The sequence below is a fragment of the Amblyomma americanum genome, chromosome 11, assembly GCF_052857255.1.
Source record: "Amblyomma americanum isolate KBUSLIRL-KWMA chromosome 11, ASM5285725v1, whole genome shotgun sequence".
NCBI classification, from domain to species: Eukaryota; Metazoa; Arthropoda; class Arachnida; order Ixodida; family Ixodidae; genus Amblyomma; species Amblyomma americanum.
The window spans coordinates 4,462,688-4,478,827 of record NC_135507.1 but is presented as its reverse complement, the minus strand read 5'-3'; the positions used below and the strand labels follow the sequence as shown (position 1 = coordinate 4,478,827).

At 42.4% G+C, this 16,140-nt stretch overlaps 1 protein-coding gene across 12 annotated transcripts in view; it reads left to right on the top strand.

Annotated features, from left to right (window-relative positions):
- The window catches only part of LOC144110542 (CAP-Gly domain-containing linker protein 4-like), a 43,256-nt gene extending 27,123 nt beyond the window's left edge, over positions 1 to 16,133 (top strand). For 6 of the 12 annotated variants that reach the window (XM_077643545.1, XM_077643544.1, XM_077643549.1 and 3 more), the window contains 5 exons: positions 1,863 to 2,019; positions 3,286 to 3,368; positions 4,004 to 4,064; positions 4,235 to 4,329; positions 7,735 to 16,133. In XM_077643545.1, coding sequence (XP_077499671.1) covers positions 1,863 to 2,019; positions 3,286 to 3,368; positions 4,004 to 4,064; positions 4,235 to 4,329; positions 7,735 to 7,946 — 608 coding nt within the window. In that variant the 3' untranslated portion in view covers positions 7,947 to 16,133. The remainder of the gene's footprint in view (positions 1 to 1,862; positions 2,020 to 3,285; positions 3,369 to 4,003; positions 4,065 to 4,234; positions 4,330 to 7,734) is intronic. The other 6 variants (XM_077643547.1, XM_077643548.1, XM_077643546.1 and 3 more) reach the window with 3 other exon arrangements.
- The last annotated feature ends 7 nt before the right edge of the window (positions 16,134 to 16,140 follow it).

The window sequence follows — 16,140 nt, the reverse complement described above, 5'->3', positions numbered from 1 at the left end:
TTGGACCCAATTGGAATTCCTAGAAAAAAGGTAGGGTTGCGCAAATGGGACAGGACAGTAGAAAGAAGAACAAAAACGACAACACAGGCGCATTTGGACCTAATGGTCTTTTTTTGCCTGGTAGCGATAGTCAAAACATCCCGAAACCTAACACAAATCATAAGCTAGCACATGGGTGCATTTTGCATTTCGCCTGCATCGAAGCGCGGCCGCTAAAAACTAATATGTGCGACACAGGTGTTAGCACTGCTTTAATAGCGTCTGCGAGGTCCACAAAGGGTACCAGTTATTTATTTTCCCACGTCTCTGCTATGCAGGGCGCGGTGCTGGAGGGGAGTGGCAGAGCGCCTACCCTTCGCAAAAAAATTGAAATTAAAAGCAAAACAAAAGCCATCCATGCGATCCAGCAATGCTCACCACCTATGTGCATATTCAGTTAAGGCTGCAGTGGAAGCAGGCGACTCCACTCTCTGAGCCTCTCCCCTGGTGCTGCTCAAGTAGAAGGCTCAAGCATGTGGCTTAGGAACTTTCAGTGCACGCTAGCACCGCATATGGCTTTGGGGTCGTGGTGCCATGAGAAGCAGACGAGGCGTCTGGCCATGTTTTCTTCACTATAGCCTTCACTATAGCCTTCAGTGTTTTCATGCGCAGAGAGCAGTGGGGTGACACTGAGCGACAAAAACATCTGCCATGCCACTCGGCGTTCGAAACATCCATTGGCTGGCTTATGCTGGCTGCTCGGGCTGCCATCGCTGGGTACTGATGCGAAGTTCAGGAAAGCGAAGCCGAAACTATGTGGTCCGCCTATTCTTGGAGGCAGCACTTTCCTTTTGTCATCATGTTTGCCGTCATGCGCACATCTGAGGTGCACGAGTCACTATGCAGCAGGAAACTTTGGGTTTTGAGTGGAACTTTTTTGACGATCTGTCATGTCATACCTAATCACGGCCTCCCTGCGGAAGTTCATCCAAATACTGGTGCAACACCCATAGCATCTGAATTAGCGAGTGTCCGATGCCATAGATTTACATGGGCATTGGCCGAGACCAAGCTGGCAGTTCGAAATATCCGGATTTCTGAATAATTAATGAGGGTCGAATTAATGAGCTTTTACTGTATGTGTCTTAAGGCAACTCTGAATTATGAAAGAACAGGACAGCTTAATTTACTGAGGAGGATGTAAGAGAGGGCATATCTAGTTTTTACCTTTTGCAACGTGTTTGGAACCTCCATTTACCTGGCATGGAAGTAAGAGAAAAGTGGACTTCGCTATGTCCAACTCGAAGCTATGTCCAACTCGCTCTTTTAAACTTCGTTATTAGTCGAGCCATTTTTGCAAACGCTGCCGTACTCAATATTCTATCTGAGAAATTTAATGAAAGCATAAATAAAGAGATGAATAGATAGGCAGCACTTGTGCGAGCAAAGAAATGCAGAATCACCTCAGCCTAGTCATGAACCACAACAATAATGCTGCAGCAGGTGGAACATGGGAAAGGTTAATGATTTATGCACTAGTGTAACAGTGAAAGTTGCCTCTAAGAGCCTCTTAAAGGTGGATGCGATAAAATTTCACAAAAGTACACATTTTATCTGTAGTGTACAAGGGAAGACTTTAGTCATAAAAATGGCATTGGGCCCACCTAAATATTTTGGCCGTAAATAGGTTTTTGCACACTCCAAGTATCCCAGTAACAAATTCCTGAATGAAAATTGACTCCTGACGAATGCTGTTATTTGTATTTGAAACCTTGAGTTCACATGTTTTTTTTTTTGGAACCAACAATGATGATTTTAATTTGTGCACGTTTTCTCTCTTTCCTCGCATTTGCGTGTGCATGTGTGCGTTTTTGTGGGAGAAGCTCTCTGCGAGCAACTGTCACCCGCTCGCACAGGGTACTGGTGCGGTATTGAACTGGCCAAGCCAGAGGGAAAGAACAACGGGTCAGTCAATGGTGTCACTTACTTCACCTGCCCTCCAAACCACGGTGTCTTCGCCCTGCCTTCCAAAGTGAAATGGTGAGGTTTCACAGGTTTCTCTCTCTTTTCGCATCAAGTACAGGGTGATCCAAAAGTTACAGAAGAAGTAAAAATTCAATAATTCAGAATGTACGGACAGTAGTGCAGTGTGGTTTTCACAAAAGTGCAGAGAAAGACATTTTTTCTAGTAACGAAAAATTAGATCTCCAAAATTGTCAGTGACCAGTGGTTCCACGCATCATCATCATGCAAACTATTGACAACTGAAATGCCACTGGCAGGGGGGGAAAATGTAACTATTCTGGCAATAATTTTTTCCAGTAATAACTTTTAGAAAATTCTAATGCCTTTCTGTGCATTTCTGAGAAAATCACATCATGCTGGTGTCTACACTTTCCGAGTTATTGAATTTTTACATCTTGCTTTACTTGAAATCGCTATATATTTGCATAACCTTGTTTGCCAGGAGCTTCTCAAGTTCATGATCCTCTTTCAACCTTTAGGTGCATACCGATGGTAGTATTCCAGTGGTTTTGAAAAGCAAGTCTAGTGGAAGCAGAGCAAACTTGGCAATTAAACAAAAAAAGTTGTGCTAATTTCTGTTTCTCCTTTTTCACTATGAGCATTTCCAGTCACTTTGTAGCTTTGCCAGCCAAGAGTTCCACAGAGACCAATGATCTTTCGAGTTCAGAATGCACTCCATTGGTATCAAGAAGTGAATATGGTTGAACTGGAGCAAAACTTCACAACAAAAGAAACTTTGTCCATTCCTGGCAATTAGAGTGAATCTGAAAAGAGGTTCTAATTTGTTTGTTCATAGAAGGTTGTGGCCGAGTACTACACCAGGGTGGCCACGTTCTGTTCTGGTGAGGGAGTGTATTGTCGGTTCTGGTCACTGAGATCAGGCCACACCTGGACAGGGCTAATTGAAGAGACATGGGAGAGGCCTTTGCCCTGCAGTGGGCGTAGTCAGGCTGATGGTGATGATGAAAAAGTCCTAAGCGGCAGCACTGGACTGGCTGCCCGCAGAGTAGGAACTTGATGCTGCATTAGCCTAAACAACCATGGAAGTGCGCAGCTATAAAAGTCTGAAGTGCAGCTCAATTTCTCTGCCTAGCACCAGATACAAATAATCCATTTAGTTCAGGGTTCTTTGCTAGGTTGTGCTGAGAACTGACTGAGGGTATTTTTGCCTAGGCCTGATTGTTGCGTATGCTTTTTATCACCTATGATTGTTTCTTTGACTTTAGGCTGACCATTGTGTTTTTTTTTTTGCGGTCCTTCGCATTCTTTGTTTTTATTAAGGATACCGCCGGGAACAGATGAGGAAGCATCTGACTTGGACTCTTTGGTTGACCTCAATACCTCCATCAGCAGGAGCTCTACAGGTATCTGGCCATTGTGAATGGAAATGATGCAGCATTTCTAGCAGTGTGATCGTACCAGACGGCAGGAGGATCTGTGGTGGAAAACATGCTGAATATAACTGTTTTTCATTGTGAGGAGGAAATTTGAAGATGACGCTATAAAGGCCCAGGTACAATGGTGTGTCGTTGTTTTCTGCATATTCGCTGATGGAACAGGTGATAATGGCAGATAGAAGTTTAAGCTGATGTAAATGAAATATAGACGGGTAAAACGAAAGATAAACACACAATGCCCGTCATTACCAAAATTTGTGGCGAGGCATTATTGATCATCAATCAGTTGCTTTATATGCATTAAGCATGACACTTCGCATTGGAGCATATAGACAGCGGGAGCTAATTTCAGTGGGAGTGTAGAAACACTCGGGAAGCAGTGTGCTGGATTGCATCAATAATTGTTTGAAGTTAAACTTAGTTTTTGTGAATAGTTCAATTTCTTGTAATTGTTTTGTTTATATTGGTATTTTCTTGGTGTCTTTATCGTGTAGCTAGGTTCTGCTGTCAACTTGGCTCTCCAATGTTGTCTGTGTTTGTGCGAGCATTGCTGTGCCCTGGGCTGGGGTTGCTTTATTGCACAAGTTTGTTATTTTGTGTAGACGGTGACTCGGGAGGCAGTCCTGCATCGCAGAGATCGAATCCTACCGAGAAGAAACCGCCGTGAGTAGTTGTGTTGCTTATTAACCACTCGTATGCCAGCGATTCGTTTGATGCCACACTTCTCACATGCTTTTTGCCGCTTGTATTACGCTGCACGAGATTAGTGTGCCAACCCAAGCGCCGGATCCCTAACCGCCTGTTTTCCCCTCCTCTGCCTGCGGCCGAAACAGCGCAAAGCCCCAGCATGCTAAAACAGTGCAGACCGTGCTCAAGAAAGGCTGCTGGCTGACTGTGGGGATGAATGTGTTTGTCTGCAATGAACTTGGTAAGCCAACCCCGCAGGCCACTTCTCATATCCGTGGGGGACCTGCGTCTTTCTCTAGCATTTTTCTGAGGACAAATTGAAGCTGGCCTGAATTAATTGGTAACTGCATTATAATGACAGATGTGTTACTTTAAGGACCAGCGCAGCCGTCTTCTGGCGAAGACCAGAACAAATGCCGCGGAGAGTAGCGGCAGGGCTTCTTTCTTGCCTTTTTCCAGAAGATGGCCGCACCAGCACACTTGCATACTTACACTTAGTTTTATAAACTCATGTGGCAGAGGAAAGTTAACCATTTCTTCCAGGTGGCAAACACAAGAGACTTCAAAGTGGTGCCTCTGAATGCGGCTAGAGCATGAACGGGCCTTTACAGTGTACTGCTCAATGGTCCTCTAAGAAAGACACAGGTCCCTGTATGTGCCATGCCCTGTAACAAGTTGTGTGTCACTAACTGAATGAGCATCTCAAGCTGCTTAAAGCAAGTTTTGTCCATGTGATTATGCATCTAACAGAGATTGTGTAGCTGACTTGTGCTGTCACTGAAGGTTCAAAAGCTTTTTATTCAAAGAGCCTTTCAGCTAACATTCTTGCTGTTACAAGTGTATTGCTGCCAAAAAGCACGCCTAGCCTGCAGAGCCTTTTTGTTTACTGCTACACACCTGTATAATTGTTAATATTTATCCACTGTTTCGTGCTTAAGGCAGCATAATTTTCATCTTTTTGGAGTAAATTGTTTTACATAGAAGATGGCGCCCTACAAGGCAGTATGCACGTGTCTTTTTTTATATGGCAGGGCTGTTATGAACATTTTAGCCAATTGCCTTCATTGTAAATTAAAAGTAGTACGAGGTTTATTTCTATTTTGGACTTGATTGGTGCATAGCAAGGTTGTAAACATCTTTCTTTTTTTTGTTTGGAAAGTATGTAACTTCGTGCTTGCTGCAGCTGATCTTTGTGTTGCTCATCTGTAGTTGCTTCTCTGTAGTGGCATGTAGTTTACAACCACTGTCTTTAGGAATGCTTTTACAAATATAGCATATTACAGTGCACTTTTGGCTTGCCAGTTTTTTTTTTTTGCTTAACTTTTTTTTGCACAGCTTTTTTTTCTCCAAGACATAGGCAGTCAAGCTAAGCTATATAGCATAGAATTAGTTGCTCACACCACCGTAGGCTTTTCTGTTACAATATAATCTACGAGGCTCTCTTATCCATGGCGTATCAGAAGAACTGTGTTGTCTTGAAATGCAGTGATTTTTTCTTGCAGAGTAGCTGGCATTGGTGGTTTAGCAGCAGTTTAGCGGAATTTAATTTATGCAAACAAATTGTGCTGATGTGACTTACAAGCATGCTTCTCATCCCCAAAACTAGTATGACGTTTTAGCTCTTTAGAGTTGTACAGCTCTGAAGTACGGTAGAGGCATGGAAAATGAAATTGCAGTGGTGCAAGCATTTCCTTACAAATAATAATGTAAATGGTCCATTTCATTTCACTCGCTTGTCCCTTAAGACAACATTAAAATGAGATTCGTTTATGGCTTTTGTTGTATGTGTTGCATACAGCACTGTCAGATTATGCACTTCTGCTCCAGGCCTCTCATTTGTTCATTAACCACCGGGGGCAGGTAAAGCCAAACCCTTGTGACTCTTCACTACCACTTTGACATTATTATGCAGTAACCTGTTATCACGCTAGATTAAGCGCAAGCAGCTAATGCCATTAGCTAAGCCAGCATGACCAAGCTGAGTCAAGGAGGGCAGTTTCTGTCAAAGTGAAAGCCACCCATAACTTTTCCATCAGGAGTTTTATAGACACCTTCTGGAAGACAACAGCAGTGCTGACATTGAAAGTATAAGAAACTGAAAGGGTACTTGGCATGGATGTGCTGTATGTGTAGTCTGCACACACTGAATGCCAGCTTCTGAAAGCAAACAATTGGCATATGAAACTGTATTTAGTGTCTGTCTTAACAACCTTTGGCCATTATGTGAGTGGAGATAGTCTCATGACGTAAGCGATATATGTAAAAGCAGTGCAGTTTGTGTTCAGAACGGGCATGACTGACCAGTATTTCACCCAGAAACAAGCAACAAAATAAAGAAAGGGAGATGATTTTTAGAAAAGAAAACTATTAAAAATAAAGCTTAGTTTATAAACGTGTGCATAAAAAAAAAGTGCTGGACAAAATGTCCAGCAGGCATGCCTTTAAAGGCATAATGTGTGCCGCTGCTTTGTTGTGCGCACCACACAAAATTACTGAGGCCACTTGAGGTACTTAGTGCGAGTAATGCGAAAGCATTGAAATTCTATAACAGTTCTATTGTTCTATTCCTTTGTAGTAGTTGCAGTTGTAAGTCTTAGTACTGACTATTGCTGGTTAACATTTAATTTTTTCCGCTTTTGATGACATCACACTGTTGTGACCAATTGCGAGTTTACAAAGCTGCCACTTTTGGGCAGCGCCGGATTTTCAAATCGATGAGCTATCTGATGCTTTTGCATTAATATATTATAAAGAGCGTATTGGTGAGTTCAGTCTTAAATTCTGCTGATTTTGATTGATTTGGATTCAGTTCAATTGCAGACTGATTTTCATGCATAAAAAGGACAATGCACTGAGTTCTGTGCACAAAAAATGCATTAGTTTAGCTGTTGAAGCATGCCTGCTTGTAAAGGTGCGAATGTACACTTTTTAAGAGATGGTTGTGCAGGCTAAGTAATAAATATAGCTTCACACAAAACGTTTTGCAGCCAACAGAAGAGGCTGTGTTATCAGGAAGTGCTTTGCTTCAAGAGGAAAGACAGGATTACCATCACCTTGCATAAAGATATGGGTGTTCATGCAGCTGGATTGCAGTGCGAAGACAGGATGCATACCACTATTTAAGAGTTTTGGACTAAGAAACGCTATATTTTTTATTATTGTTTCAGTGTTTATGTCTTGTTTTTTTTAACTGTGCTAGAACGAAGTTGGAAAAAGTGCATATTAGTAGCCGTAATCTTATTCAAATTGGACAAGCTATTCAGATTCTCACGCTTTAGCTCTGTATCCCCCTCTGGGGCTGGAGGATGTCTAGACTCATGGAATTAGGAAGTACTGCTCTGGTTGAAGATAATAGCAAAGCGCAGAAAACCTATAAGTTTATAGGCAGCTTTTCAGGTGACATGACAGCTTGGTAGTGAGACCTGTTCTGTCGATTCTTGATTGAATGTTGCCAACGGAGGGAATAGGCCAGACTTTCAAACGGTTGAGCTGCATTTGAACCACATTTGTTTGTTGTTTTTGTCGACATAATAAGGCTTATTTTTTTTCATCTGAGTTTTCCTTTGAGAAGAAAGCGCATTCTTATGTGTTTCTTCTCCCCTGCGCCCATGCATCGCTGCTCTTCAAAAAAATAATTTTAATAAAGGCGTCATCCGGTACATCGGACCGGTACACTTTGAGGAAGGCACCTGGCTCGGAGTGGAGCTGCGAGGTCCCACAGGTCGGAACGATGGCAGCGTCCAGGGGAGGCGCTACTTCACATGCAAGCCGAACCACGGCCTCATCGTCCGGCCCAACAAGGTCACCGTGCGGGGCATCAACAGTGCCAAGCTGTTTGAGGAACAGCCGCACTCCTGAGGGCGCAGCTCTGCTAGCTCGCTTGAGTGCTCTGCAATAGGCTTGACTCCGCCGTAGCCCAGTGGCACAGAACTAGACCTTTCTGGACTGGTGCACGTGTCGAACAGCATGTCCTGAGCACCTTTAGTGTGTAGGGTTCCTCGAACTATGTTCCGGGGAACCCTGCCCCTTGGTTTCTCCGAGCGTGTAACTCATGCATACCTAAACCCCCAGGCTTTGCTTAGCCACTTCATTTTGGAGCTAATCACACTCTTATTGCTCCTTTGTACACTGTTTCACTGTACAACCAGTCGTTATTTATTGCATTTGGGCCTTTTTATGGAGAGGTAATGCATATTTGTGCTCTTTTTTTTTTTTACATGCGTGTCGGGCAGGAAGTGGTGTAAGCCAAGGCACAGGAGTTCCTCAGCACCTTCCTTGTCAAATTTCTTATCAAAGGACTGGTGACATAGTGTGGCCAGTTCCTTTTTACTTGTGGACATTTGAATTCCCACTGCATGTGGGGTAGTTTTTAATCAGTTGACTCGCAATAGTAGTTTCAAACCTTTGAGGTTATAGGTTTTTATTTGAATGATCTAAAGTTGTTTTTTGCCCACAATTCAAGCAGGAATTGTGTATTACACAGCAAAGTTACTTGTGAGAAAATTCATCTTTGATGCTTTCTTTTTGGCGTTATGCTGTTGTTTCATGAGAAAAAAAAAAAGCATTTCTTGCTGGTAGTTTCTACAGGATATTAAATAAGAGTGCTCCATGCTTCCACATCAGGACAAGTTAGAAAAAGAGGCTATGGAAAGTATGGAAAGTATGGCACTATCGACGTGTGCAAAAGGCGCTAACGTGTGCCGATAGCCTGGCTACCAGCTTTTCTCGCCGCTATATGTTCCGTGGAGCTGTTGGCGAAGTGAGATAAAGCTTGAAGCATGGCGCAAGCGCTTGCCGCTGCACCACCAGTCACCCATGCAGTGAGACAAAGCCTGCTGCTTGCCATCCAACTAGGCACAACTTGGTGCTCGGCAGTTCGATATATCCATTTTATAGAAAACTGTATTCGATATATAGAGTAAGGAATGCATGTGTTTGTTAAAAATATTTAGGAACAGTTCGATAAAGCCAATAATTCGTTATGTTCATGTGTGTTGTTACAAGGTTTGACTGTATTAACAATCTCGTGTTGTGTAGGTTACCATTGTAATGTGCTAGGATCAATTGTAGCCTGTCGCAGGTGGTCAAGAGTCTGCCCGAATTAGAGTATGTGGGCATGGAAATGATGTGCCGGGTAGAGCACTGCACGGGCTCGGGCTTACCTGAACATGCTTGTGAAAATTAAAACCGTAGCTGTGAGGCAGGAAACGGGCTTCGGTAGATTATTTTGAACAATTTGGTATGTCTGGTATTCAAGGCACTTTACTTTCCTCTGGAAAAGAAAATAAAGGACCAACTTAGCCAGAACAAGAAACTAGAGAATTTGCACGTCAATTCTAAAAATGAAGCACTTTTTTTTTTCATTGAAATTCGTAGTTGTAAGGACATTAGTATTTCTCTAGCGCACCTATAGGTCTTGTATTGTTTTGGCCAGAGCCGGATCCGCACATTTGGCAGGCCAGGCCAGGCGTGTAGGTCAGAATTTACTCTGGCTCGGGCCGGGCCCGTCCGTGTATTGAAGAAACCGGGCCGAGCGGGTAACGGTAGAGGATACTGGGCTCGGGCCAATACTTACAGCCCGTGCAGTGCTCTCATGCTGGGAGCTAATTTTTTTTGTATTCCTGCTTTAGAACCAGATGTGGAAATATTTTGTGGCAAAGTAAGGGCATGCATACAGGGCTCTCAGAATGTAAGCCATTAGTTTATGTTCTCCCACCTACTTATCTATGCTGTTCGGCAGTGCATGCCTGTGTTGCTTGACAACCACGGAGTTCTAGTTCTGTGCCACTGAATGTACAGGTACGTGCTGATGCGCCACAATGGCTTTTCTTTGTGGCTTGGGAACCGTGGCGTGATCATTCTAGAGGGTGTGTAGGCTGTGGCATGTACAGTCAGTAGCTGTCTGCAGGCTGTCATCTTGTAAGAACATGTTTCTCCAAAAACCAAGACAGAGATTCAAAACTGGAATGTGTGCTGCATTTGCTGTTAACCTATAAACAGTCTGCACGGCCGCTCAGCAGTGGCGAGGCAGAGTAGGGTTTGGTGACAATAAAAAAATTAACAAAGGACCAACTCAGCCAGAACTGCCTTCATTATGTAGGTGGATGCCTGATCTGCACTGCGAGGGATGGGATGAAGAGGGCGAAAAGTCGGAGAGAGTGCAAGAAAAGTGGTTTTGGCTGTTTAGAATATTTCCCGGTGCACTTTTCTTCTTTTCTCATTGTTACCTTGAGGGCACTATAGCTGGCCGGTTGGCTGCCTGGAGGATAAAATGAAATGAAACAAACTAAAACCTAAGACGAAATGAAGCAAAAGGAACCATTACGAGGTGCTTGCTCAAGTCGATTAACGAATGTTTAATGTGTGCATCAGTTGTGACTCATTGCTCCTACGCTGTCCCACCTTATGTGGCTGACTTTTGAGGCCAGCATGTTTAGGTAGCTTCTATGAGTAACAAACAGTATCTGTGGCATCAGCTGACAGTGGTGTCGCTTTTCGAAAATTTCACCTGTACACCCACAGATGTTGCAGCAGTCATTTCATAGGCCTCTTAACTTTAGGCCAATATGGTGCCGTTTTTTTTTTTTTTAAGCACTGGGCCTATAAGGAGCCCTACAGCTGGTATGGTTGAAGAGCCATGACATGTGTCGTCACTGTAAGCTTCTACCCATCTTTGCTCTTCGGTACTGCACACACTTTTAAATCGTTTGCTTTGTTCCTACGCTTGTGTAGGCTGCTCTGAAACTGATGTTTTCTACGAGCTTGGAAATATTTTGTACCTTTAATGGTGCAGTGTTGTGTAATCTCGTGTCATTGTCAAACAAAGGGAGAAATTGTGATCCGTTTGTGGCAGCAGATTGGCAGCATGATATCTGCACTGATAGTGCCCAGCACAACACATTTTCTGATGCTTTTATGTTTTTTTTTCTCTGAAGTTAGCACTGCTCTTGACATTAAACCAGCCTGTTGATAGGTGTGCATGGCAGGCAAAGTTTGGCACGTGAAAATGCTCCATGCCCAGCCATTTATATGTCACCATGTCATGTATTTATTTATTACTTTTTCTGTGATTCTGTCCTGAATATGCCGTTTTCCTCTGAACTTGGCGATTGGTAGTGTTTTCTTCAGTGGTGCAATGAAAGCCGTTATGACGCAAGTGGAAAACGCCAAGCCTGCCATTGTCTGTCAGCAATGGGTAGAGAACAGCATTTGTAACCCTTTATTGAGAGGTTTCACAGAGATGGGGTGACAGTTCCTAAATATTCTAAAAAAGTGGTAATCCACTGATTGATAGAAAGGCATGGGTGCCTTAGACATCAAGCACTGAACTTTTGGAATCTCTTGTAGTGACAGGAAGTACACACTATCCATGGCCACATAATTTGCAGTGACTGAGGTCTTTTTGTTTTTCACTAATGTAGTAATGCTGCAAATGCGGCATTCCACTACTAAGCATAAGCTTATTGCTTCTACGAGTGGTTTTCATGGTTACATTTGATCAAGGCCCACATTGCTTTGAGATGTGTGCTGATGGGGTGGTTGTGAACACTCGTATGGTTTTCATATACCTATACGTGAAGGGTCCTCGCAAAGAAAAGCTTCTGGTTTAACATGCTAAACCTCGGTTGCTTAAAAATGTTTTAATTCGCTCGTAGTGCAGGCTAGTCCAAACCAAAGTTGGCAGCTTGAGTTGTCATTTATTTTATTTTTTACTGTTCAGTCCAGTTCACAAATAATTAAAATGTAGAGCTGTGTAATGTAGAACTATGTGTATACTTACAATGTGTGAGAACTTTGTCATTTACTTGCCAACAGCCTTGTGCAAGTAGCTGTGTTCAATGCCTACACTTAAGTGACAACTTCTTATCTCAGCCTACCAGATTGCCTGTCGTTATCACAAACCATTAGCCATTTATGATGTTAGCCATTTATGATGCAGTTGTGAGTCCATCTCTTGAGTCATTTGGTGTTTTTTCCCAAGATAAGTTACCGTAAACCATTTGCCATTTGTGACATAATGTGAGGACTCCTGGGACTGTTATGTAGTTTTAAAAATTATTGCTCTGTCTTCTCAGGTATAGGAATGGCCATGCAATGTTTAGCTTTGCAAAACAGTACAGTTAAGAATAGAGGCAACGATGTTGAGGATTTATTACAAGGCTTATATTATGGCTTACACATTTTCCAGATGCCGGTGAAAGCATTTTGGCTGTAGCTAGTGCATTTAAAGTAATTCATTCGCTCTGGCTCATAAACTTGAACCTTATACGATGTAGGCACAGGGGATGAAACTAACCTGTAAAGAGTTTATGGTGGGGGCTTGGCAGAATAAGTGTCTGTCGTAAGTAGTGCATACTACGTATGAACTGCTGACCCACATATATGGGATTACTGCTAAACAGAATTTTAACAGTCTTTTGAAGCTTTATTCAAAGCAAGTAGGGTCAGTAGGCTGATATTTAAACCCTTTGAAGGTTCAGTAGTGGCAGAAGTTGAAACCCGCTGCCTCTTGGAAATTTTTCCTACTTGTGGTATTGAAGAAGTTGATATCTCATACATTTGCAATTTTTTTACCTGAATGCAAAAAAGTGATAGGCCTCTGTTTCATAGCTCTGATGTGCGGAATGTTATGGCAGTTTCAAAAATATTGAAGTTTTGTTGTGTTTTGTGATCATTTTTCCTCTTGTAAATGACTGTCGCAATGATGCGTGTGGCTGAAATTGCAACTGGAGGGGCCTTCCATGTGCCACTATAGGGTTTTATTTTGGGCTGTATGAAAACGCTAGCACCTATCCGGATCCAGTGTAGAGGGAAGCCAACATGTCGGCTTTAATATGGAAAAGTCTAGACTGAATGAGGCAAACTATTTTTTCTTTGTTGTTGTTGAAAGGTCAAAGAAGTTGTCACGTTCACATTTTTTTGCTTGCTTTTAGCTCTTTTATATTCATATCTAGCTGAGATTGCCAACAGTCGGGTGCTGCACTCAGCAGCGATGATTTGGCTGGTTTATGTCAGTAATTTCAGATGGAATTCTTTTAACAAGCCCTTATAAAGCTCCATGGTTGTCAGCAGATGTCAGCTCACATCACTCCATATTGAACGACATTGTGGCTTCAGGTAAGCACTCACATTTGTCAGATAGCCGTGATTTCAGGTATATGTACCTTAGGGCTCATGTGTCTGTACTGACCCATTTTCCAGCATTTTAAGATCTGTTCAGGATTTTGTTTTTAGAGCTCCGGGTTTTTTGCTGATATTTGAGACCCTCAATTGTCCATCGACATGATGTTTTGTAGTGTTATCGTGTTTGAAGATTGCTGCGTTCTTAGGTCCTATACATAATTGTTTCCCTTATGAACACAGCTTCTGTGGGAGACAGTGAACAGTAGAAAGCAAAATGCACGATATCTAGGGCATTGCAACTATGAAATCATCTGCAGTGACCTGGTGTTGTTTATACAGGAAATTATGGTGTGCTGATGTTAAAAAAAAAAACGCCGTAGCTAAGCAGCTGATTTTGTAGTAGCATGTGTTATGAAATAAGTATGGGGAGCTGACCAAAAACATTTGCATTGTCACTCCGTTTTTGCCTTGTCCGCAGTTGTTTTGAACTTTTCTTTGCACGTCGCGTTCGGTTGCACTTTTTTATGCATCACAGATGGTTTGCTTGTCATGTTTATTTATTTAACCTCCTTTCATTGCACTCAAGCGTTTGTTTATGACTCAAGGTCTAGCACTCTGAAAGCAGCATTCACGTATGCTTTGTGCTTTTGTTTTCTAACCTAGATGCATATGGTGTCATTGTTTTTTAGAATGTTGGAAAAAAGTCTTATATTTACAGGGAACCAGTATATACAAGTTTAGTGCATGGGTCTAGTGCCGTATTTTCCGGAGCCTGCAAACTATACCTGTTCAAAAACTAAAATTTTGCATGGTGCGGACTATCTATGTGTACGGGCTATTTTATTTCAGCCGATGAAGTTTTTCACTTTGCAAGCCAGTGCTGCTCGCTATACTTAGCGTGGCTGCTTTACTGTGCTTAGATTTAGAGATGCATAGGGCATTTTGTGTAGGGGTGTGCAAGTGGGTCGATTCGTGGCTTGCCATCCGATGTCAAGTTGTCGTCAATGGCTTCACGAAAGCCAAATTAAAAATTGCCGCTACAGAGGTGTCGGACTCCAAATGTGAGGAAGACACTGACGAGCTCTTCTTGGAATCAGACATGTTTTACTTGTTTTGTTCTTACAGCCCTGGGGAAAGTGATTTTGACAGGGTTTAGAACTAACTTCTATGAGGTCTAATGAAAGGCCAAGAGTTTTATGGCTGTACAGTAAGTTTTTTGCTTACCCATTGTACACTGCTTGCAGACAATCTAAAAAACTTTCAGCCGAAATTAGTTCCTAATAATTATACACCAGGTGCAGGCTATCTAAGCAAAAACACTTTATTTTAAGGTGAAATTTTCTCCTGCAGACTATACACCGGGTGTAGGCCGTAGTCTGGAAAATACGGTACTCATCAAAAGTATGGCCACCACTTTTCATGTGTCTGGTGCTGTTTTCAGGCCATCTGGTGGTGGTAGTGGGATTCCTGCCCAATTGCCTGGTAACAGCTGGCAGTTGTGTGCAGATTGCTTTGGGCACTTCTGATGAATACTAAATGTGGTTGCAGCAGGCTGTAACATATCAGGCCAGTATTACTGCTGTGGTTCGCCTGCCGTGCAGCGAAAGATATAAATTGAGAATTATTACATTAGTGAGCCTGTGTTTCTCTTGCTGCGCATGTCTACTCACTTTTTTTTTGTTAATTTCCTCTGCTTTGATGCTATGTTGTATGTTTATTAACCACATTGATACAGGGTGTATTGGTTGTGAACTTTGCTTGCAACCTTTGTTGTGACTTTTCTTTTGCACGACTAACCAAAGGGATCACTAACGGCAGCCGTCGAAATGCCGATCGCTGCCTGGCATTTGGGCCATTTGGGTAGTATACGTGTTGCTTTTTTTTTTTAATGTTCATGACGTAGACGCTATGCTTCCAAGCAAGTTTTACTGGGCACTCTGTTTTATTCGGTACAATTGTTTTTTTGTGTAATAGTTACAATAAGTACAGTGCACTGCTTTTGAGGTATGGTTATCTTTCCAGGCAGGCTTCTTGTTAAAGCATGTTTCTATAATTGATGATTTAGGATGTTCTAACTATATTTTAATGCAGTGTCACTAAATTTAATTGTATTGGATAAAGTAAAACACCCAGTGTATGGTTGTGCCTAACACTGAAGGGAGAAGTAATCCTCAATATTGTCTTGTAGAAGATAGCAGGCGGTGGTTTGGCGTGTGTGGCGTGTGAGCTGTGTAGTTTCTGTTTGGCAGCCAGATGAAAGAGAGTGTTAGGGTTTTCCGTACCTCTCATTACCTGTGGCAAAGCCTGGGCCACACTTCCGCAGAACATGGCTTCCTAAACCATGGCGCCGCAGTGTGCGGTGCGATGTAGAAATGCAAAAAAGGCATGATTCTACAAGTCTCACTCTTTAGATTTTCACAGACTATGCATTTTCAAAACTTTTGGGCTCTTTCTGTAATTTCTGTAGAAACACTGCTATTCATTGACTGCCATAGGACATGGTAGCACTTGTTTCTCGCTTCATACCACTCCTACTTATTTGTATTCTGTGCCTGCGAAGGAGCTTTTGCTACTTTTTTTTTGCTTTTGTAGCTGGCTCATGCAGTCAAATTGTGAGATAGCAGAGCAGGATTTTGTTTCCACGGTACCTGGTTTCTTATCAATGTTTTGTACACCCTGCAATGACCAGAGTACCTGAAAGGTTTGGCATTTAAATACAATAGGTGCATTTAAGTGGTGAATGTATGTAACCTGCCTTTAACCAATGCAAAGAGCCCATGCATAATAACAGGGTCATATCTGGCCATGTGTGAACCTGGATTGCATTTTTACTGTTAGATTTTATTATTTTTTGGACACATTTGCTTTGTGTGAAATTTGTTTACTTTGTTTCATTAAAAGATAGATGCTTCTCCTAATGTTCATCTTT